We start from the raw sequence: 26,159 nt of genomic DNA, 5'->3' as shown, positions 1-26,159 counted from the left end.
ATTCATTCCATTCTTTCACCATATGGATTACTGTCTATTCTGATTTGAAAGACTTTAAAAGTGAACATGAAGTCAAAATACTCTTCTACAGCTATCATTTTTACTTTGTTAATTTTATAAACAACATAATGTTGTTTCTTACAAGAATAAGCAAATAAAGAAACTTATCTGAAAGTATAAACAACTTAAGATTATACAGCTAATTAAATACTAAAGCTATAATTTCCTAATCTTTGTACTATTACCTCTTCCATGAAGAAAGAAGATAGTAAAAGTGGGACCCTTGAAACCTCACCCCCAGATGAAGAACTACAGTCAACTAAGGGATTAAAAGATCAGGAAAAAACGTCTTCAAAAGTGGGGTCCCTTGGATTGTTAGCAAATGGTTTCATGAAATGTGTCACACTTAAAATTGTTCACTGCTATGGAATTCCTGACACTCTACTATTTAGGAAACAAACAGCTAAGGAGGGGAAGAAAGAGAATGCAACAAACTATTTCCTATGAACTTTAAAAAAAAAAAAGTTCACAGTATCTTAATAATCCAAGAATGAATCTGCAACTATACAATGGTTAAAGTTTTCTATATTGCAGTTATAAATGTTCTTCCAAATATTAACCACCTCTAGTAAATTATCAAGGAATTTACATTTCTCCTTTCAAAACTCTAAGAAGAATGAGCAAACAAAAAGACATACACATTATCCAGAAAGTACTAGGAGAAAGCGGACCAGATTGCTGTGGGACACACCTACAACCTCAACACTTGAACAGTGAGCTCAAGGCCTCATAAAGAGACAGATCAGGAGAGAAAGAGTGGGGTCAAAAGAAAAAAGGAGATGGGGATAGAGGAAGGGAATCAGTTCTGTGCATGTTGTTTTTCACTAAGTGGTGCGAATCTTTTCACGCCCTGCTTCCCTAAGCCCTAGGCTTTGTTTCTGCCCTCTACTTATTACACTTTACATATAACTGATGTTTTATTTTATGGAAAAACATTAAAAACTGTTATCTTCAAATTCATCTCAAATTTTCAGAGTAATCTGCCAATAACAATATAAAGAATAATACGATAAATACCCTCATTTCTTGTATACTGCCTAAGAAAATCAGTATTGCAATTTCTAGCTTTACCCTTTTAGAGTCAAATTAAAGACTATTTTCAATGAAAATCTCAGATGCCAGGAAAGCAAGAGGCTCCCGGGACCCAAAGGGGAGGACATTAGCTGAAATACCCAACAAAGGGGAGCGAGAACCTGTAAAGAACATATCCAGAGGTTAGTCATGGCCCCCAGTGGAGGTATGTGGCCACCTACCCATCTCAAAAATATTAACCCAGAATTCCTCCTGTCTAAGGGAAACGCAAAGACTGAAGGAAAGGTCATCCACCAGAGACTGCCCCACCTAGGCATCTGCAGACAACAAAGCCAGACACTATTGCTGATGCCAAGAAGCGCTTGCTGACAGGAGCCTGGTATAGCTCTCCCCACTAAGAGACTCTTGTCAGAACCTGACCAATACAGATGTGGATGCTTGCAGCCAACCCATGGGACTGAACCTGGGGACCCAATGAAGGAGTAAAGCGAAGGCCTGAAGGAGCTGAAGGGGTTTGCAACCCCACAGGAAGAACATTATCAACCAAGCAGACACACTAGAGCTCCCAGGGACTAAACCACCAACCAAACAGTACACATGGCTTGAGCTGCATATGTAGCAGAGGATTGCCTTATCAACTGGAGGGGAGGCCCTTGGTCCTGTGGAGGACTGATGCCCCAGAGTGGGGGAATGCTAAGGAGGTGAGGAAGGAGTAGATGGGTGGGTTTGTGGGGAAGCACTCACATAAAAGCAGGGAGGATGGGGGAGGGGGTTTGCAGAAGGGAAACTGGGAAGGGGAATAACATTTGAAATGTAAATAAATAACCAATAAAAAAAAATTCCAAAAAAAAAGTAAGTTAAAAGTAATTAAGTGTACATTGCTGTGCTTTATTTCTTGACTCACTTTTCTGTTTTGAAGAATACTGCACAACCATCCACATGCTTTCTTTCCTGCTCAGACATGATTTTGGCACGTGACTTTGGAGAAAAAAATCCATCATATCCACGATCCTTCAATGCTGGCAGAAAGAGAGTAAAGTATTGCTCTGTTTCCACTTCCTAAGATGAAGGAAAAACTGTTATCTACATGACAGAGTGAAAATAATTAAGACATAAAAATATTCTGTAATGATTAAGGATTGATTATGACAAAACACTTATGTCACATATTATCTAGCAATCTTATCACAAGCACTTGTGTTTGACTTGTGCAGTATTTTAAACATGAAGGCACAAGAAGGTAGCATGACATTCTCATGTTCACCACACTGGTTAGTAACAGGAGTAGGATTACATCTCAGCTTTCTTGAATCCCAAATTAGGGTTCACTCCAATATATCTCACTTCTTCCATGTTAGTAACTAAAGAAATCATGTAGGACAGGTTAGGTGACAGGAAATTATGAACCTTTTGTGTAAAAAGAAAACTTATTAAATTATTCTTTTGAAATGTGGTACAAAGAAACGATACCTAAAGAGTGCGAAAGACATTCTTTCAACAATAACAAAAAAAAAATCTAAAATTTCAGAAGTCATAAAATGGTCTCTTAATTTAATAATTAAGTTTGAGATTTTATTCTTTGATTCATAGAATATTTTAAATAAACCTTTCCAAAAAATGTAGAAGTGATGATGATATTTACACATTAAGGTGCTCTCAACAGCATGATTAAAAAAAAAAAAAAAGTCCCAGGTGACTAATTGTTCTACAATTTAAAAAATGTACTAATTTAATTGTATTCATCTGCTGACTCTAAGAGTTTGAGTAACATAAAAAGTGTAGTAAGTAGATAAAGAAAATATGCCAATATTAGAATCTCTTTTCATTAAAAAAACTTTTAAGTTAACTAAATGAAAAGAACAAAAAAAGTGTACAAAAACTATTTCAAGTCTTTCATGTATAGGAGTTCATGGTTTCCTTTCTACACTTTCTAATTGTTCCCCTTTTCTAGAGTACTCTAAAATACATTATGGCTTTTACAAAAGAAAAGCTTTCTAAATTTGGATGTATCTTTCAAACTACATTTCACTTACAAAGGCTTGAGCATGCTGCTGCTCTAAATACTGAAGTGAAACACAGCCTAACTTCATTTGCTTCCTTCTCCCCAGTTCTCATTGTACTTATTATGTCTCAGAAAATGTAAAATACAAAACAAACAACTATCAAGCTATTTCATTTTTTAAAAAATAGTTTCCATGTGTCTTTTTCTTTTTTGACATGGAGTCTCACTATGTATGTAGCCACGGCTGGATTGGAGCATACTATGTAGCCAAAAAAAAAAACAAAAAAAGGAAGTCATCAGTTTTCTTCCCAGGATATACTGAAAATGTGTAAAATATTACAATAATTTTAAAGCATCCTCCTTAAGAAATAGAAACTAGGGGCTGGAGAGATGGCTCAGCGGTTAAGAACACAGACTGCTCTTCCAGAGGTCCTGAGTTCAAATCCCAGCAACCACATGGTGGCTCACAACCATCCGTAATGAGATTGGATGCCCTCTTCTGGTGTGTCTGAAGACAGCTACAATGTACTCATCAATAAAATAAATAAATAAATATTAAAAAAAAAAAAAAAAAAAAAAAAGAAATAGAAACTATTTGAGGTGATAGATATATGAACAAGTCATACCTCACTGTACAGATATATTAAAATACCATTCTGAATCTAATTAAATATACATAACTGTCTATTTAAAATTTTTCAACTAAAATCATTTAATATGCTTTGAAATTAATAAAATTACTAACAAAAAACCTACTTAAAAATTTTGGCTAATTATTGCTAAATACTGAAATTTTTCAATTTCCAAAGAGTACATATTTTTTCTTCAGTAAAACTCAAATATACAGTGTTTTAAATAGACGGCTATAGAGTCCTCCTCTCCAGTTCAAGGCTATGTAACTTCTACAACTGTGCCTTTCTGTGACTGGTCTACCACCTGAGAGATATGAGCTCTTAACAAGTATTTAAATGAACTGAAAAGAAATTTTAAAATTATTTTGAGAAGTCAAACAGATATAAAAGATTTAGCAATATAAATCTCTCTTAAAAGGAGGAACAAATTCACATAGGTCTAAATTTTAGAAATAGTTCATCAAGTAAGATAAATATTATGAATTGTGCATTTTTTAAATGTTTAACTTTGAGAAACACCTTTAAGAAAATACTTTTTTTCTTCTGAACTCCACTCTAAGTAAAATTTATATTCCTGAAAGACTTATACTCTTTTTGCAATTTTCTCTTCAATAATTCCAATAAATTGCTCACAGGGGGGATTGTTAACATAGATAGGAGGCAAGGTTAATTTCAGAACACAGTAAATGAAAATAAGTGCACACGTGTGCTCAGTCAGCATTATGATTACACTACAGAAATCTCTTTAATTTTTAGTAAAATTATTGCTCTTTTAAAGGAGAAAAACTACTCTTTTTCAGTTTTGCTTTGAACACGGGCTTTTTCCCAGAGGTAGGATTTTCTACTATTTTTAGTTCATCTCTAATTTAAACACAATTTAATTTCTATAGTGTTACCTGAAGACTAATGATATCTGCATCCCAGTTTACAATTTCTTCCATAATTCCCTTTTTCCTGTATTCCCAGTTTAATGCCCAGGACGGACAATAGCCATATAGCTGCCGGGTAGCATATTTATCACATAATACATTGTAACACATAACCGTGAATGATGCTAAGAAGAGGGAGAAAAAACAGACAAAAGGAGGAAATGAGCCAACTTTTTGTTACGTAGTATCAAGAATATACATGCATAAGCACACAAAAACAGTTCATATATGATTAGAGCAAAATGCCAGGAGAAGCAAATTATCATAACGTAACTTACTTTAACAAGACTTCTCAAAAATGTAGTATCTTCTATGACCTTTTAATTCACATTTCAAGTTATTCAAGTTAAAGACAATTTCACTTATTACAGTGCTACCATATGATTACATTTAAGTACAATGCACCAATGTTTAACAGTCTAGATTTAACTATCTATATTGAAAATTTAAGAAAATGTAATAAATTCAATTTTTGAAAATCAGAGTATTAACTATTTGCATGTGATTTATGGAGAAAGGGCTTGGCTTAATTAAAACAAATGCAAATTCTCATTTCATTTAGGTTAAAGAATTCTAATTTCTTTACTTTTTATCAAAATATTGATAGTTAACATTTTGGGGTCCTATTATTATTCCTAATAATCTAAGAAAAGGGTGAACAAAATATAGCCATAAGAGAATCTTTTTTGGCAATCTAATATTCATTTCTGAAATAAAATTATTATTCTGTAAGATTCTGACTTATTAAAAAACAACAACAAAAACAACTGTAGCAAACTAATAATCTAGATTCCCTCACTAATCTAAAATAAGCTCTAAGAGTCAACACTATTAAGAATCACCTCTCTGCTTGGATAACCCACCATTTCTGGACCCTAAGTATCTGTGAAACTGAAGTTTAACAAAATTTTGAATTGACTCAAATTAACCATTATGTTAAACAATAAAAGGCCTAATTTTCCTCAACAATTCTCCATCTTAGGTACCCATTTTAGTCACTGTATAGATGGTTTTCAAAAATAACAACAAAAAATGTCAAACAACAAAGAAACCCTGATACAAAGGATATTTCTATGCTAAGTCACAGCATTAGGCTTTTAGCATACATATTTTCAAGAAGATACTGCTTAGGTATTAATAAACTTGCATGGTTAGAAACCATCAATTTCATAAATTTCTAAGCAATTCAAGATGAAGTAACTTTATTGAAGTTGGGTTCACTTTCAATAATAGAAAAGGCAGAAAAGTGTCAGATTCATGGCCATTTTGTACACTGAAGGCCATGTTTCAGTTAGAGTAATTTGTATCATTTGTATTTACTTTGGAAACGACCCTGAACTATTCACAAGCCACAATACTGTGACAGTTAGTGCCCTGAGTTTAACATGTTCTGCCTCTCCAGATTTGGAGTACCACTCTGACAAGGAAAAGAAGTTAAGTAGATTGTTATGGTTATTGACTTTGTTCACATCACAGACTTTTTGATGTAAGATTTTTCTAGAAAAGTCTAGGAGTGAAAAATCTCTCTAACAAAGACTAAATTCTGTATTAATGCAATTTTTATAAGTTTTAAAGTAAAAATTAATTAAGCTGCATATGTAATTTCCAATTTTCATTCTATCCGGAAGATTTTTCTCTAACTGGGCCTGATTATTACATAGTTAATGATTACAATAATTTCAGTATACATCACTCTTCACTACCTCAGTTATTACACACATCTCACACAGCAAAAAAAAAGGGCATTTTTCAATGTTGATACTCAGAATCTATTCACTTAGTACCAAACTAAGAAAAATCCTTACTAGGTGCTTTATCACGGTTAACCCTAAAAATACAAGATTTTAAGAATCATTGACTACTTAATATTTAGCTATTTGTACTATTCCTTTTCTTAAAAGATATGTGGCTGTGTAATAGAAGCCTTTCAAATTATGCTCATTTGTATTCAACAAGGGATTAAAGAGCTCAAAAAATATGCTCATCTTTAGTGTATAAGACTCACTTTTACAACAGTTTTTAACTTTAATTATTATATGTCCATTGTACAAAACAATAGTAAGTTTCATTCTGACATTCCGTACATCAGATACTTTGTTCATCGTAACCAACCACCTGACTATCTCCAACCCCTGTTGAATTCTAACCTATAAGGTTTCCTTCCTACCTCTTCCCAAATAGTTCTCTCCCTTTATATCTCCATGTCTTAGGTGAATTTTTTCATAAATCTAAATTTCAAATACAAAAGACAAAATAATTGTATTTCAGCATCTGGCTTAATTTCACTTAACAGAAGATGAAAACATAACCAAGGAAGAAAGAGACATCCATTTTTTAAGAAAAGGGGAGGAGGGTAGAGTAGAAAGCATACAAACCACATTACAGAAATCCAATCCATCTAATTCAAGACATTCTAAAAATCTGAAGTGTTTTCTTTACTTAGATCATTTAATGTGTATCATTCTAAAACAAGTGCTATTTGTAGTAATTTTGAAATAATGTCTATTTAACAGGCTGATGTTTTCCTATAATTGTGATTTCAAAATCATAAGTCCCAGAAAGACACAAAACTGTATCATGTAGAGTTCTTTCTCAGCATCATTAAATACAAAGAGAAGCACAAAGAAGTTATACATTCTACACAGTACTGAAATATTTTGTTCTGAATGTTCTAAAACAATAAAAATAAATGTAAGGCCAGGTGTGGTGGCACACACTTTTAATATCAGCACTCGGGAAACAGAAGAAGGTAGATTTCTGTGAGACCAGCCTGGTTTACACAGAAAGTTCCTGGGCAGCCAGACATAAATAGAGAAACCCTGCCTTTAAAAACAAAACAAAGACAACAACAACAAAAACATACTAACCGACTGAGGACTTCCTGTCTGGGTCCAAGCACAAAGCAGATCCCATGTAGTAGTTCTGTATCCAACCGAGGAAATTAAAAAAAATCATCAGATCCTATTACAAAAGCCTATACTCAACAGAATTGGAAAATCTGGATGCAATGGACAATTTTCTAGACAAATACCAGTTACCAATGTTAAATCAGGAGCAGATAAACCATCTAAACAGTCCCATAACCGCGAAAGAAATAGAAGCAGTCATTAAAAGTCTTCCCACCGAAAAAAAGCCCAGGACCAGACAGAATTCTATCAGACCTTCAAGGAAGACCTAATACCAATTCTCTTCAAACTATTCCACAAAATAGAAACAGAAGGTACACTACCAAATTCATTACATGAAGCCACAATTACGCTCATATCTAAACTAAACAAAGACACAACTTCAGACCAATCACCCTTATGAACATCGATGCAAAAATACTCAATAAAATTCTAGCAAACCGAATCCAAGAACACATCAAAACTATTATCCATCAGGATCAAGTAGACTTTATCCCAGGAATGCACGGCTGGCTAAACATACGGAAATTCATCAATGTAATCCACTATATAAACAAACTCAAAGAAAAAAACCACATGATCATATCACTAGATGCTGAGAAAGCATTTGACAAAATTCAACACCACTTCATGATAAAAGTCTTGGAAGGGTCAGGAACTCAAGGCCCATACCTAAACATAGTAAAAGCAATATACAGCAAACCAGTAGCCAACATCAAACTAAATGGAGAGAAACTTGAAGCAATCTCACTAAAATCAGAGACTAGACAAGGCTGCCCACTCTCCCCCTACCTATTCAGTATAGTACTGGAAGTCCTAGCCAGAGCAATTAGGCAACACAAGGAGGTTAGAGAGATACGTATTGGAAAGGAAGAAGTCAAAATTTCACTATTTGCAGATGATATGATAGCATACTTAAGTGACCCCAAAACTTTCACCAGAGAACTCCTAAACCTGATAAACAACTTTAGCAAAGTGGCTGGTTATAAAATCAACTCAAACAAATCAGTAGCCTTCCTCTACTGAAAAGATAAACTGGCTGAGAAAGAAACTATGGAAATGACACCCTTCACAATAGTCACAAATAATATAAAACACCCTGCTGTGAATCTAATCAAGCAAGTAAAAGACCTGTATGACAAGAACTTCAAACCCCTGAAGAAAGAAATTGAAAAAGATCTCAGAAGATGGAAAGATCTCCCATGCTCATGGACTGGAAGGATTAATATAGTTAAAATGGCCATCTTACCAAAAGAATCTACAGTTTCAATGCAATCCTCATCAAAATTCCCACTCAATTCTTCACAGAGATAGAAAGACCAATCTTAAAATTCATTTGAAATAACAAAAAACCCAGGATAGCGAAACTATTCTCAACAATAAAAGAACTTCTGGGGGAATCAACATCCCGGATTTCAAACTGTACTACAAAGCAATAGTGATAAAAACTGCATGGTATTGGAACAGAGACAGGCAGGAGGATCAATGGAATAGAATTGAAGACCCAGAAATGAACCCCCATACCTATGGTCACTTGATCTTTGACAAAGGAGCTAAAACTATTCAGAGGAAAAAAGACAGCATTTTCAACAAATGGTGCTGGTCCAACTGGAAGTCAGCATGTAGAAAAATGCAAATTGATCCATACTTATCTCCTTGTACAAAGCACAATTCCAAGTGAATCAAGGACCTCCATATAAAACCAGCTACACTGAAACTAATAAAAGAGAAAATGGAGAAAAGCCTTGAAAACATGGACACAGGAGAAAAGTTCCTGAACAGAACACCAATGGCTTATGCTCTAAGATCAAGAATTGACAAATGGGACCTCATAAAACTGCAAAGCTTCTGTAAAGCAAAGGACACTGTCAATAGGACAAAGCGGCAACCAAAAGATTGGGAAAAGATCTTAACCAACCCCACATCTAATAAAGGGCTAATATCCATGGTGTACAAAGAACTGAAGAAATTGGACTCTAGACCATCAAATAACCCTATTTAAAAATGGGGCACAGAGCTGAACAAAGAATTCTAAACTGAGGAAGCTCGAACGGTTGAAACGGACCTAAAGAAGTGTTCAGCATGCCTAGTCATTAGGGAAATGCAAATGAAAACAATCCTGAGATTCCACCTCAAACAAGTCAGAATGGCTAAGATCAAAAACACAGGTGACAGCACATGTTGGCGAGGATGTGGAGAAAGAGGAACACTTCTCCACTGTTGGGGGGATTGTAAACTGGTACAACCACTATGGAAAGCAGTCTGGCGGTACCTCAGAAAATTGAACCTGAGGACCCAGCTATACCACTCCTGGGCATATACCCAAAAGATGTTTCAACATCAACAGGGACACATGCTCCACTATGATCATAGCAGCCTGATCATAGCATAATAGTCAGAAGATGGGAAGAATCCAGATGTCCTTCAAAGAAGAATGGATGCAAAAAATGTGGTACATTTACACAATGGAGTACTACTTAGCTATTAAAAACAATGAGTTCATGAAATTCTTAGGCAAATGGACAGAGCTGGAAAATATCATCCTGAGTGAGGTGACCCAATCTCAAAAGAACATACATGGTATGCACTCACTGATAAGTGGATATTAGCCCAAAAGCTCACAATACCTAAGACACAACGCATATGACACATGCAACTCAAGAAGAAGGAGATCAAATTGTGGGTGCTTTTGTCCATTTTAGAAGGAGTATCAAAAGATTCAACCAGAGCTCCCAAGGTCTAAACCTCCAGCCTGAGAGCACAAACGGAGAGACTCATGTCTCTACCTGTATAGGTAATTGAGGGTGGCCTTGTCAGACATCAGTGGAAGTGGAGGGCCATGGTCCCCGAAAGTTTGGATTCCCTAGTGCTGGGGAATTCCAGAGCAGGGAGATGGGACTGGGAGGATGTTCGGAGCACACGCTCATAAAAATAGGAGGAGGGAGATGGAATAAGGGGTTTGGGGGCAAAATGGAGGGGCGATAACACTGAAAAGTAAATATGTAAAATATCCAATAAAAAAAAGATAGTTTACTTATTTGAAATTATTTTGAAAGTTTCTAGGAGATGCTAATTGGCTAAGATCTTATTTTAAGCTCTCCACAAAAGAATTTAAGACTCTGTTTAATATTCTCAAGAGAGATGTAAATCCTAATTTCCCTCAACAACTAATTGACAAAAGAGGAGTAATCTCACAAAAAGTAGAGCAGCTATTATTAATGGGTATATTATATAGTCTGATTAGTTGTTGGCTGTTCTATAACAGTCCGTTGATAAAAGAGATTATTAATATAGATTTATATTTCTATAAAAGAGTGTCTTCATGACTGAGTGTGGAAGAGCGGCTGCTGGTGCACCTGCCCTGATTTTACAAGAACTCTGAAAAATTGGTTTTAAAAACAAAAGAGGGGGAACAGTACACTCCCCCCGAAGTAGTCCCCCAAAATATTCTCCATCATGCCTTGTTCACTTTTAACTCTCTAAACCTGAAAGCTCACAGCAAATAAGCTGCTGACTGCTTCTGGCATCACCGAGACCAATAAAAAACTATGCCACAGCTATGTGCAAGGACCATCTTACCCTTAAAGGGAATGGCCCGGACCCAGTTCTCTTATCGGGCCGAGGATTGACAAGCCTGTTTGATACCACAGAAGGCACAGCTAAATAGCTACCAAAAAGACTAATGAAATAAATAGATGCCCCCACAAAGCCAGGCCCAACCATAAATAAGATGAGTAACAATTGACATCCAGGGAAGAGAAATCTCCCTTAGAACTTCCTTCTTTTTCTTTTCCAGGTAAAAATGAATCACCCACGATGTCTGCTGTTAGAATTTCTAATCCAGATGCTGGCCTCCGACCCTATACTACTCAGACCTTCGACGGGCCATTGACAAGAATATCAAACAGCTAGAGATTGACATCACTAATCTGAAGAAATCCTTCGTTTTGCTGTCTGAAGAGACCTCCAAAAATTTCAAAGAACTTTATTGAACTTGATTTACTCTTTTACAATAGAAAAGACTGTGTACAGCTCTTGACTGTGTACAACCCTTAAAGAAGAATGTTGCCTTTACATATACAAGACAGGGAATGGTTAAAGACAGCATGAAAAAGGTCAGAGAAGGCCCTGAGAAAAGTCAGAGAGAGAAAGAGAAAGATGAAAGCTGGTACAAGAATTGGCTTTCAACCTCTCCATGGTTGTCAACCCTACTTCCTCCCATTTTGGGACCATTATTTGGGTTCTTGTTGCTTATTTCTTTTGGTCCCTGAGCCTTAAATAGACTGACTAACTTTGTGAAACAACAGATAAATAATTTGGTAGCAAAACCTATTCAGATACATTATAATAAGTTAACTATGGAGAACCACGAGACTCAACATGAGGTTGCTACTCTATCCAGGGTGTTCTCAAAACCCATCTCCACCCAACCTAAAAGGGGGGACTTCTGCCCCTAGACCAAGCAGAGAGGGGCCACCCAGAACCCCCTCTGACTGGCGATCTGAATTCTTGCTTAGGCTGTGAGGCTAAGCACTGCAAGGGAATATAAGTAATAGTTAAAAATATCTCCCTGGGTTCCCTGAGGGACAAGCCTGACTGCATAGGAGTTGATGTCAAAAGTATCCCCTCTCCAGGAAAAAGACATCGGGACAGGTATGGCCCTCATGCCTCACTGGACAAGGACAGGGGGACCAGAGCCATTACAAGGTCCCCTTCAATTACTGGAGGTCAGGCCTCTATCCCCTCCTTTGCAAGATTAGAATTGCCACAACCCTTCTATACTTAGAGAAGGGAGGAGATGTCAGGGGCAGCCCTGCTTATACACTGAAGGCCTAAAATCAGCCATAGGCCTAAAATCAGCAATAGGCCTGTCATACATGTATACTAACACCAAGTCTTGGGTCTCTGTGGAAAAACATGAAACAGAGGGCTATAAGTTATTGTAACAGGCAGCTTTTGTAGAAATTTATCAGCCTGAGTAGTCATAGACCTTGTAAATAGGTAGCCTGGGCAGACAATACCAACTTAGATAAGGACAAGTAACTCATAGAGTCATAGTGACCTGTCCCCTGAGCCTTCACCTAGCCAATACCATGTCCTGAAAGATGTCTGTACTCCCCCTGAACACCCATGCTCCAGTGTCATCCCCTTCCCCACGTCCTGCCTTTTTGTGTTTATAACCGATGTGTGAATAAGTAAAAATTATGATTTGATTTAAACAAAATAAAAATATTTAAAATAAAAAAAAACACTAAACGACCAAACAAACAAAGAAAACAACTCAGAAATAGAAGGGTCTACATTGTTCAAAATGTCGATAGTAACTTCTAACCCTTAAAAACGGTTAAAGTAGTATTTAGTAATTGTTCTCATCTATGAAAGTTAAAATGTTTATTTAATTTTAAAATGAAATTAAGTATCATAAAAATATTTATGAATGTCACTTAACAGGCACTTAAATAAAAATTCACAATTTTGTTAAAGAAGATTTTATTTTATATGTATGCATGAATTCCTGCATGTATGTATCCCAAAAGCAGCCTTATATTCTGAGGAGGCCAGAAAAAAGAACCAGATCCCCTGGAATTGGAGTTACAAATGACTGTGTGCTGCCATGTGGGACCTAGAAACTGAACACAGGTCTTCTTCAAGAGCAACAAATGCTCTTAACCACTGAGCCATATCTCTAGCCCCTTCACAACTTATCTTAAGTAGTATTTCCAAACCTAAAATGTCTTAACATGCAGTTAAAAGTCCTACAAAAGAATAAAACTGCTACTCATCTGCAAAAGGACATCATGGCTTAAATTCCATATATTACTATTTTAGATAAGCCAAGTTATGTCCTTAGAGTCATGAAATACTCTGAACTATTTCTATAATCAATTCTGCTGACATTTCTGACACACAATCTTACATATTAAGCATCTTGGCAGTCTTCCTTCCTCTCAAGGAAGATAAAGTACTTAAGAAAGTCAAAACCTTTCATAAGCAAGTTTATTATTGTTCATTAGATGATTTAAGAATTATCTAAGAGCTCTAAATAGCTGCACCACAAGGAATAATTTTCTAGACCAGTACACCAACATGAAAGACAAGAGGTGTTTACTTATATAATATAATAGGACTATCTTGATGTTGTTTAAGTCTATCTTATCAATACTTTTGGGCACATCTATACCTATGGTAGATAAAATGAAAGCCTATAATCACAAACTCAAATAAGACTTTATTTTAAAAGTCAAAGATGAATAAAGCTACCTGATGGCAGAATTTGGTCTCGTTCTTTTAATGTAATCCATGGCCTCGGAGGAAGCTGCTCTGGATGAACTGAAAGAAAAAAGTTAAAAACAAAATAATCCTGTATGTATGTAAAACCAGTATTATTTAGTCTCTAATACCAAGTCAATCTATTTATTATTTAAGCCCACAAGTGGGCTTAAAAATCCAATCCTAGAATTTTACATAGACTTCAAACCTAAAGTTTAAAAAAAAAAAAAAGATACGCAGGAATCAGTGGTTAAAAATTTCTGTTGTCCCAGCTTGAATGAATTCAATCCTCATCTTTGGAACCTATGTAAAAAGCCTGTTTTTTCTGCACAGCCCCAGCACTCTTCTAAGATGAGAGGAGGAGCCCAGAGGATCAGCCAGAAGCTCCAGGCCAGTTAGCATAGAGCAGTGACAGCAACAGGAAACAAAGTCAAAGGAGTCTTCTGAAAGCTGTCCTGATCTCTTACAGACACAATCAGTAAATTCATTTAATTAAATTTCTAAAAAGAGCTATGCAGAGAACATAAAATTAGTATTAGAAAAGAACATTAAGAAACTCATTAATGATATTTCTACATGTATGATTTTATAAAAAGTGCCTTAAACTTAAAACCTTAAGCAAAATCTTTTAATTACATAGGTAAGTTATTGTGATTTATCTTTGTTCCCTTCTGCAAAACTAAAGCTATATGAAAATTTAACATCCTGGTAAGTCAAGTATCTTAAAACAGAAAAAGAAAATGAATGTTTAAAAAAAAATTTTTTTTCTAATGAGGCTTTTATTACCTGCTCTTTCACTGTTTTTATTTTTTTGTTTTTGGTTTTTTTTGTTTTTGGTTTTTTTAGCTCTGGTTGTCCTGGAACTCAGACTTAAAAGTAGACCAGGCTGACCTTAAACTCACCTATCTGCCTTCCTCTGCCTCCTGTAAGTGCTGGAACTAAAAGTGTGCACCACTAACTCCTGACTTCTTCACTGTTTTATAATGTCAATTTCACTCAAGAGTTGAGGAAACAAAACTGAAGTACTCACTGGCAACTTTCTGTAATGTTCTATTCCAGAGTTCCCAAAGGTCTCCAGACATTTATCCTAAACTTATCATCACCTTGGATTCCAGGAAAAAATACAGCCTTCCAGAATACTCCTGCTCCCAAGATGAAGCAATTATCTATGATGTTGTACTACATCTGTAGCAAGGCCATTCATTCCCTGAGAAGCATCCTATGCCATAAAGCAGTGAGATTTCAAGCCCACCTTGTTCAACCAGAACTGAGACCACTAAAATGATTTAAAGAAAAGTCATTAACTTTTAGAATGAATGATATACATTAAAAATAATAAATAATAATAAAACAGAAAAAATCTTTTGAAAATATGAAAATATACTGGGTAGTGGTGACACATTCCTATAATCTCAGTAGTCGGGAGGCAAAGGCAGGCAGATCTTTACGAGTTTAAGTCCAGCCTGGTCTACAGAACAAGTTCTAGGACTGCAAGGGCTACACAAAGAAACCCTGTCTCAAAAAACTGAAAAATAAAATAAATTGTGAAAATACTTGATGGAATTATAAAAATATCTAAATTCTTATCATTTATAGTCTAGAAGAAAGAATATAAGGCTGAAAAGTTTTCTAAGCGATAATGGATAAAAATTTCCATTGAATAAGGAATCAAAGAAGGTAAATAAATTTAAGTACAATAAATTTGATGAAAATCTAACTAAACTTCTGAGAACTAGAAAAATAACTTCAGAAACAAAGACCTAACAGATTACCTATAAAAAACCACCAATTTAAATTACATTGGAAGCCTAAGGAAACACTACACGCTTTTTTTTTTTTAACGGCTACATCAAAAGAACTATCCTTTTAGAAATCAAGGAGTTGGTCATGGGAGCATTCATTGATACTCCAATCTCCGGTGTGCTGACAGTAGTAGAGAGGAGGTTCAAGAGGAAATAAAAGTCAGAATGCAGTGAAAAACTAAAAGACTGATCACTAACACATCTACCTTTAAAGAATGGCCAGTGCTAAAGGAAGCTCTCCAAACAGAAAAAAAATATATATAAGAGAAGAAAAACTAAAATATCAAAAAAAAAGAATGGATAAAACTATGAGCATTAACATTATTACTATCAGTTCTTAAATGGTATTTGACGGTGGTCAAAGAAAACATTATAAAAAGGTACCAATAAAGATACTTAGCCTTTAGTTAAATTAAAATCCAAAATAAAATCTTAATAAGGTGAATAAAAAAATATACTCAACTATTCTACATACCTTCAAATACAACAATATAGAAAATTTAAAAATAACTTTTCAGCAACCAAGAATGACTATGATAATATGTGATAAAGTAGTTTTCAGAATTAAAAAATAAAATAGAGCAATAACAATCCTAAACATGCATGTACCAATCAATGGCTTAAAATACCAGAAGCAGGGGCTGCAGAGAAAGCTCAGCGGCATTTAGTACTCAACAGTGACTCACATGTTCTGTAACTCTAGCTTCAGGGTACCAGATGCCCTCCTGTAGCCTCCTCAGGCATCAGGAATGCTCATGATACACATCTATACATGCAAGCAAATTCTCATATAAAATAATCTTGAAAAAGAAAAACACTAGAAGCAAAAGCTGACAGTAGAATAGAGGAAAAAAAACATGTATAATTACAGCTGAGGATTTTTAGCTCCTTCATATCACCATCTGATAGGATTGCCAGATGGGAAATTAGAAGGAAAAAAAAAAGAGGAATTGATTACCACCACCAACACAATCTCATTTATATTTTTGCACTATCATCCAACTATAGAAAGTTTTCAAAAGCCCATGAAACACAAACTATGACAACAAATTTTTGGATCATAAAGATATAAACTTTAAAAAAAAAACTGGAGAAAATTCAAACTATATTTTCCAATTGTTTCTATAAAGAATCAAATGAGAAATCAACAGGAAAACTTTACATTTGTATGTTAAGCAATATACTTCTAAATACATCACTGATCAAAGAAGTCACAAAGGAAATCAAACACACTGAACGGAATGTAAATGAAAGCATAACACACATATTTATGTTAAAAATAGACTAGATTTCCCTTAATAATTTAAGTTACTACCTCTAACTACAAAAAGGAACAAAATAAATATAAACCAAACAGAAGAAACACTAAATAAGATACAAAAGATTAAGAATGAATGAAATACACAAAAAGTATCCTTAGCACAACATAATTAAACCACTGAGGTAGGTAATTAGAAACAAGTAAATTTGCAATTCTAAACAGTCTAACAATTAGTAAAATCAAAGTAATTATCAAATATATATTAATCACACTAGTCCAGTATCATCAACAAACATAAACTGGTATGTATAACACTGCCATCAAGCAACTGCACAGGCATATTCTTTTGAAGTGCATGCTTAACACCTACAAAAACTAAGAATGTGCTGGCTTATAAGATTTTAAATTTTTTAATAAAAGAGTATGTTTTCTAACCACAATACAACCAAGCTAAAAAGAATGTTGTAGGCTCCCATGGAGGTATGGAAATTAAACCTGAGTCCTCTGGAAAAATCAACCAGTGCTTTTAATGGCTAAGTCACTTCTCCAGTATCTATCACAGCATTGTGAAAAGGGTTTTTGAAATTGATTAAGAAACAAAAACAAACCACCCACACAGTCAAATATAATCAGATCAAGGGAGAAGTTTTAATGTCCTTGATCTCAAGACTTCTTATACTACCATCATCATACCGTCATCGATAGATATTGGTACATTTTCCTCCATTGGAGTCACCTACCATTTCTGGTTCGTAAAACCTTTCCACTCCTTTTATCCAAGAGCCTCAAAGGGAGGGATTTGATAAAGACACCCCTTTCAGGACTGAGTGCTCCAGCGTCTCTCACTCTGCACAACGTCTTTTTGCAAGTAATTCTAGCTGGAAATGGAACAGCCATTTTTCCCAATAGAGTGTCACTGAGTATATCAACCACTTCCCTGAGCAGGCCCTATGCCAAGAAGTAGCTGCTAGCCAACACAAAAATGCCAGCAAAAAGAAAAGGGTGTCTGGAATTTTTAATTTTTTAAAGAGCCAGATGTGTAGGTGAGGAAGATGGCTCAGTGGGTAAAAACTACACGTTCTGCAAGTATGAGCGTCTAAACTCAAATCCCCAGTACCACATAAAAAAAAAAAAAAGTTATATCTGTACACACTAGTGTTAGGGGGCAAAAACAGGCATATCCCAAGAAACTTCTGGCCAGTCAGAATAGCTGATGAAAGCTAATTCTTGTTCAATGAATGACTCTGTCTCCAGGTAATCAATAAGGGGGAGAATAATTAAGACAACTCAGCATGTGTGCACACACAAGCATTCATATCCATACATTCAGGTTCATGGACTCCACATATACAAAAACAACACACACAACCAAAATATGTATATATTTAGAAAGACGTTACTCAAAAAAAATGTAAGTTAGAATTAATCTACACACTTATACCCACATTTTGAATGCTTAAGTAAGCCAATAAAAAGTTATATCAAAAATTTTGAGAAAGCTATATACAGAATAGCCTTCCTATGTAAAACAAATTTATATATGGGCTACAACCATTGTAGTGTCCTATAATTCTGGTATGCTTAAAGACTGCTTGCAAATTTTCCACAAATGTATAATGAGTTGAACTATACTCAAACCTTGATTTATAATAGGATTCTGTTCTAATTAAACCCCTAAACTAAATCAGGAGAGTATTTAAAACATTTAACCTGCATTATACCTTAGCGTACCTTATCTAAACATGGACAGAATATTTGTTAACTTATAGTTGGAAAAAATTATCTAACAGAAAGCCAATTTATAATAAAGTACTGTTTATCTCATTTAATTTACTGAACACTACACTAAAAGTAAAAACAAACAAGAATAAACCAGAATTGTTGTATGGGTAAACTTTTACATAAAATCTGTACCAAATTCAGGTAACCATTTATCTTAATGATTAAGACAACCTTGAGTTCATAGCTCTGGAATTACTAGCCATTTTTATCTCAAAGTTTATACTATAAAATATAAAGATCCTGAGGATGGATAGGTGGTTCTATACTTAAGAGCACTTGCTACTCTTTCAAAAGATCTGAGTTTGGTTCCTAGCACTTAAGACAGTTTACAACCACCTATAACTCCAGCTCCAGAGAACCTGACACCCTCTTCTGGCCTCCTCTAACACCTCTATATGGTAGCATGAATGAATGATCTTGTATCTTTAATTTCAACACTCAGAGTCAGAGACAAATGAATATCTTGTGAGTTTAAAGCCAGCCAGGTCTACGTTATAATGTCCAGACCACTCCAGGGCTACACAGTAAGAAGCAATAGTAACAGTAAGCAGTAGTAGTCATAGTAGTAGTAGCCATAGTTATAGAAAAATGTAAAAATGCCTACATGATAGTATAACTAAAACTCTCATCACACTGCTTCATAAACAGAATGTACTCATACAATGGAAAAAAGAGAATCTCATAAATTTCATAATTCTGCCTATTTCATTAATTACTGCATAAGCTAGAAATTCCAAACCTGTAAGTAGCTAAGTAACGTGTGGTACATCAGCTACTGAAAGCATCTATAGAATTCAATGTTTTGTCATTAAGAGTTACCTGCAAGATTGTCAAGCATGAAGTTCAGTAGCTTTCGGGTTCCATCTGGGTCCTGGTATAAGCTCATAATATCCTGTGATAAAGGATTGCCTTAAACAGAAAACAAAAATAAAACATGACAATTGCAATATCGGGGCATACATTATAGAACAACATACTAATTTCCTAAACTAAATTTTACTGGTTTAATCTGTGACACACATCTAAAGAAATTGTATAAATCTAAAGAAATTGTCTTAAAATACTTTAAGACAGCCATAAAGAGTAACTTGAAAAGAATTATTTCCAGATTTCAGTGTATGATCCTAAAATTTGAGCTTGTCAAAAAGTAATATATACATGCATATTCATAAACACATACATAGTAATCATGCCTGATTTAGATATTACCTTATGGAGTCTACATTATCTTTAAAAATAGACTGCTAACCAAAACATAACTATTCTATTTATGAAGGAATGAGTGACATCACATTAAAAAAAAGAGGTCTCAGGCCAGAGAGACAACTGAGAATAAAGTTGTTTGGTGCCAAACCTGATGACCTGAGTTTTATTGCCAGGAACCACATGGCAGGAGAATCAACAACTATATTTTTGTCCTGTGACTAAAACATGTGCCTACCTCCCACACAAATAGATAAAAGTAAAATTTTTAAAAAATTGTTTTGCATAGGGAAGAAATCTTCTGGGAAAATTTGTATTAACATTGTATATGAGTAGAATGCAAATATGTCAAGTGAGAAGAAAATTTGTCGCCAACATAGCAAAAATGTGAAAAAGTTTGTTATAACAGTGGTCAAAAATATCTGGAGTTTTAAGAAAAAAGGTATATCAAATAACCAGATATCTATAACAAATTGTTATAAGTATATTTCTTAATGAATGAAGAAAAAATTGATTGATGTAAACATGCAACAATTATCTAGCATTCAGATCCAGAAAAGCAAAACTCAAAGGTCTAGACATGAGAGTTTCACAGTTGTTAAGAAAACTTCCGACAAATGAGGTAGGCAGTAGATTAGACATACTGAAAAGAAAACCCAGTAAACAAGGAATACTGATTCAGGAAAATTATCCAAAAAGGATAAACAGATCTCAAAATGCTGAATATTGAATAGGAAAAGGCACAAAATTTAAAATAAAAAAGTTTATATATTAGAGCTCTAGAAAAAATGATTAGAAGTTTGGCTTCTGCTCCAAAATGTAAAAGAACTTGAAGTTACTACTCCTATCCTCATAACCGAAAAGAAGCAACCCAAATTATTGCTGAGTATGCCTTCCACAAGTCCTACCATTAAAAAAAAACTATTTTCTCCAAATCATAATTTTATCAAGGCTTAACAGATCTAGAGGAGGAAAAAATATTCCACATAGGCCCCTCTAGTTTTCAGTAACAGATGGAAAAATATTCAACTGAGGGTCCCTTAAACCTTGGTATTAACTAACTAATAAGCCTCTTTTCCCTTCATATTTATAACTCCATCAACAGTGTACCTTCACAATAACAGAGGATTACTGCTGAAAGAGCCTCTGGTCTCAGACACTGCTTAATGGGTCTTTAGGCAAACACAACAGAAAAGACAAGGGAAGGCTATTTGAAGCAGTTTTAGCCTCTTGAACAAATAAAGAAACCAAAAGACAGGGAGTTGGCCAATTTATAAATAGAAAAAAATTACAAAGTACTGAAACCCAGTTTTAAAAAACTGGCCTAAAAGAGGATCATTTGAGAGGAGCAGGGAGATAGGAGACCAGCAAAAGAATCTACGAAGGGCATATACCCAAAAGATACTCCACCATCCCACAGGACACTTGCTCAACTATGTTAGTGGCAGCTTTATTCATAACAGCCAGAAACTGGAAACAACCTAAATATCTCTCAACCAAAGTACAAACTAGACCATGATGATGACAACCAGAAGACCTGAAACAAAAGGATCAAAACACATCAGAAGATAAACAAGAATGGGAACATCTTTCAAAATCTAGACACAAAAAAAGAATACATTTCCAAGATGTATATAAAAAATTAATATTAGAGGTTTCAAGTCTTATTCTCACTTATCAACAGGAAATGTATCCCCACGAAAAAATTATGGATATAGCACCAGTCAAAACCAGAAAAACAAACAAACAAAACAAAAAACCTGGCTAAAGTAGAACTCCAGTGGAAAATTACTTTGAAAAATGGATAATTTTTTTGTTTTGTTTTTCATTTATTTACTTTACATCCTGCTCATTGTTCCTCCCTCCTGTCCACCCTTCTAAAAATCATTCCGCTTCCCCCTCGCCTTTGAGAGGGTGGGGGGCCCTTGAGTACCCCCCAACCCTGGCACATCAAGGCTCTGCAAGGCTAGGCGCATCCTCTGTCACTGAGACCAGACAAGGTAGCCCAGCTAGAAGAACATATCTCACATACAAGCAATAGCTTTTGGGATAGCTCTGGCTCCAATTGTTTGATACCCATGACTAAACAACACATCCGCTACATATGAGCAGATCCAGCCAGTATATGCTATTTGGTTGGCAGTTCAGTCTCTGAGACCCCCACAAGGGTCCAGGTTAGTTGACTTTGTTGGTCTTCCTGTAGAGATCTCATCCCCTTCGGGCCCACAATCCTTCCCCAAACTCTTGCGTAATGAGTCCCCAAGCTCCATCCACTCTTTGGCTGTGGGTCTCTGTATCCTTCTGAGTCAGTTGCTGGATGACACCTCTCAGGGGACAACCATGTTAAGCATCCATTCAAGAAAAAATTTTGTTAAAAGTAGTCTAAAGTGGCAGAGTAAAGGCCCTTCAAATAAACCTGTAACTCCATAAAAGCAACAACAAAACTAATTAAAAATAAAAGTGGTTCTACTATCAACTTAGATCAGTAACATGGCCACATTTGTGTTGAACATTTAGGAGAGTGATTAAAACATAATTGTAGAGACAGAATGTTACAAATTGACAGACAAAATTATTCTAGGCTATTTTTATTGCCCTTTTGTAGTTATTTATTACCAATCCCTGCATTAGACCTCACATGGTTGCAACTATTAAGCAGAACTTTTAGGATATACTATTTTAAGTAAACTATCCGCTTCCACTAGCCCTAAAGCTAAGAATAATATGGTAGCATCTAAAATCTATGAAGAGAATTCCCACTTAACTGATGTTCATCTACCAATAAATTGGGTAGATGCATTGATTTTTGGCTTCCTTCTGCTCTATAGCTATAAAAATTCATTTACACTCCTGCACCATTGAATATGCTCATGGCAATCTGAACATTCGTATTTGGCTCAAAATCAACTATTTCATTCTACCTGGATACAAGAGTAAGAACTAGTTACATATTCCATAATGATATTTTATCTGTTAAAGATGACATATAATGGTGGATCCTGCCATAAGATTACAATGAAGCCGAAAAAAACATTTCATCCCATGCAACATTACAGCCTTTGTAACACTGAAGCATGATGCATTATTTGTGTATTTGTGGTATGTTAGTGTTAAATAGGGCCGTGCTGCCCATTGTATAAGAATATAAGATATACCATTATGTAGGGTACATAATATTTACTGACAATAAAACAGCTACTTGCTCCAGCATTACAGTATGCCAAAACATATTATTCCCACACACTAAAAAAAATTATTGTAAATTACATGCCCTGTTACATCAAAGCAACTTCACCATGTCATTTACCATATGGATTGGATTGCATCAAGAGATGAGATAGGGTTCCTAGCTTTACTATCTAGGCTTACATAAATATATTCTATAATATTCATACAAAGATAAAGTTCCTAAAGACATATTTCTAAAACTATGGTCCTGCCTTTAAGCAATACATTTGAGATCTTGAAAATTTTACCAAATTACTGCAACACCCAGAGAGGATTCACTTAAGGACAAATTTGACTAAGAAAAAAAGATTTCTGAAGGTTTTACTTATAATCCACACTATCAGAGCAGCTCAGCTAGAGCTGTTCCTGCTTCATCTCATAAAGACTAGTCACTATCTGGTCTGCATGGTGTTTGTCTGACTGCTGTTGTTAGCTGAAGGATCTCTTCCCCACAGTTTCCACATGCTTGAGTAAGAGGTAATAGAGTACAGAAAACTACTACTGACAAGTTTTAACTATGTGGAACTGTAGAGAAGATAAGAAGAGGTAGAACTAACGACAGGCTGAACAAATGAAAACCTTGAGAATTCAGTATCCATAAGGGCTTGGCCATCCATGTGTGCAAAGGGTTATATAGAGGAAAGACTAAAACACAGCTCAAGTTTCACCTCTGACCTTGAAACTATGCCCAAGCAGGAAACAAAGAAGTTGTAAAGTTCCTGCTTAGTAGTGAAAGTATGTTCCAAAGAGAACCACAAAGCAAAAAGGAAAGATTTACTGTTCCAGGCATTTAAAGACAATCTCAGACAAATTATTAGCTGACTAGTATCCTGAGTAAAGATTTCAGTGGCCAGAATATAGTATTGCTTCTGAAAATTCACAAAAGCAAGGATTAAAAATGGCAAGCAACACTAATACATAAACAAAGAACAAGGTAAATATCTGATTTCTGAATTGTCACCTTTACTTAAAAGTACAGTTATAAGAAGCAAACAAACAAAAACCTATAAAGATAAAAAAGATTAAGACAAAACAAAACAAAAACACTATGAGCAAAACTAAGGGAAGAGCTAATGAATTTACAAAGGAAAAAAAAAACCTGCCCATCAGTTACTTACAATACCAACAGTCTGATCTTGGGTGGTTAACAGCTCTAAGCTTTAGAACAGCTCAAAAGCAACATGTATTTAGAAGAAACCATACTTCAATCTAGTATTTTATCAGGCTACAAAAAATGTAGTAAACTATCTTGTGATAACAGGCAGCTGTAACAAGCTGTAGGTTCCAGGTAGACACAAGATTACAGGGATCTTCAGTGTACTCTGTGGTTGACTTTGGTGTAGTAAATATACTTTCCAATTACAATGGATTTATAAGGGTAATTCCACCATAAGCAGAGAACTAGCTGCATATCTAATGAGCTTTAAAAACTTGTCTGAGATTTTTTAAATTTCAGGCATATAATCCCTGAACCTAGAAGGAGGATCACAAAATCAAGGCCATCATAAGCCAAACGATGAGAAACTGTCTCAAAAACAAAGATCAAAGAGAATTGTTTCAAATTGATTTTTTTAACCACCTAAAAACAGATTTATCAAAAAGCAAACAAACAAAAGACCAATCTGTAGGAAGAAGCCAAAGAAGATGAGAAAGATAGAAAACAACTAACAATAAAACTCACTAGAATAGTTCAACAACAAATCTTGAACAGCAAGGAGCAAAGGACAACCAAAGGTGCAGACATAGGAGATTATAAGTCTTTAAAAAAAAAAAAAAAAAAAAAAAAAAAGGAATGAAAGGCACCTCAGACAGATAGCATGAAGGACACTAACTTGATACAAGTCCCAGAAGAACAGAAGAAAAAAACTTTAAAAAGTTAGTGGCCAAAACTATCTCAATATGATGAAAACCATTTGTATACATATCCATCAACCTTACCAAATTCCAAGCAAGACAAAATGCAAAAGTTGAACAACTAAATAAATTCTAGGAAAACTATGCAGAATCCAATATAAAAGATAATTTTCAAGAGGCAGGAAAAGTAAAGAATCATGGACACATTCTCTATTAGCCTACTAGCTGAACTGCATACAAGAAAGTGGCCTTACCATAAAAATAGATTAAAAGTGGGCTCCAACTCTCCACTCCTGCACACAGCACCACATGGAGACTGTTGGATCCATAGCCATTTCAGAACTTCACCTCTACTTATTCACAGAAACCTACCCTATAAGCATTCTTTTTATTTTACTTTCTATTATTTAATCTCTACTCTTGTGCTTACAGTCATGATAGTTTTGCTTGATTGCTCAGTTAGGCCTCAGGACTGTTTTTTGTGTTTCTCTACCCAGTTTACTATAAACTTCTGTTTACTACACTCTTCCACCACATGTTAAAAACTCCTTACTCCTACAACTTTTTTCTCTCTCTCCTCCTTAGCCTCTTTGTACTGTTATAGCTTTAATAACCTCTAAAACCTGTAGACCCTAACAGTAAACCCCCCCAGCTACTTTACCCACCTCAATTTTGTTTTCTTTTTCAAGATTTATATTTAATCCTTATCCTTAGCCTCTAACACCTTATTTTATTATCTAAAATATGAGAATTCTCTATATCACCCTTGGTTGTTTATCCTCCCAAAGTTACTAAATTCAAATGAAGCTATTGCTACTAAATGACTGGTATAACAACTGTAGTATCAAAAGGCTGTGGTTGCTTTAGCAGTTAATATCATATCCAGGGAATAATACAGAGTTCATACCAGGTACCCTGAGCTTAGACTAAGGAACCGAGGTCTTCACTACCGCATCCAAGGCCCACATGAATACTGCAAATACCTCAGCTGAATGAATGAAAACTGGTAAGTAAATAAAACCAAACAAAGTAATACCAGATATATAATAAAAAGAAAAAGAAAAAACCTAACTCTTTTCAAAATCACTGAGTCATGGCACCTAGTGATAATAAATTGAAATGAAATCTCAGAGAACTAAGTGTGTTAAAACAAATCGAAGAACTCAGATACTGACTGAGGACACAAACAGCTGAATGA

At 35.0% G+C, this 26,159-nt stretch overlaps 1 protein-coding gene across 3 annotated transcripts in view; it reads right to left on the bottom strand.

Moving 5' to 3' along the window:
• Cnot6l (CCR4-NOT transcription complex subunit 6 like) overlaps nt 1–26,159 on the bottom strand; it is an 84,671-nt gene that overhangs the window by 15,661 nt on the left and 42,851 nt on the right. For all 3 annotated transcript variants that reach the window (XM_028784986.1, XM_028784985.1, XM_028784984.1), the window contains exons 5-8: nt 19,496–19,585; nt 13,823–13,891; nt 4,623–4,780; nt 1,997–2,151 (exon numbers count right to left, since the gene is read on the bottom strand). In XM_028784986.1, the coding sequence (XP_028640819.1) occupies nt 1,997–2,151; nt 4,623–4,780; nt 13,823–13,891; nt 19,496–19,585 (472 nt within the window). The remainder of the gene's footprint in view (nt 1–1,996; nt 2,152–4,622; nt 4,781–13,822; nt 13,892–19,495; nt 19,586–26,159) is intronic.

Source organism: Grammomys surdaster, unplaced genomic scaffold (assembly GCF_004785775.1).
Source record: "Grammomys surdaster isolate TR1022 unplaced genomic scaffold, NIH_TR_1.0 125024, whole genome shotgun sequence".
Classification (NCBI taxonomy): domain Eukaryota; kingdom Metazoa; phylum Chordata; class Mammalia; order Rodentia; family Muridae; genus Grammomys; species Grammomys surdaster.
Note: the sequence above shows the minus strand (reverse complement) of the source record. Positions and strands in the feature narration are given on the sequence as shown.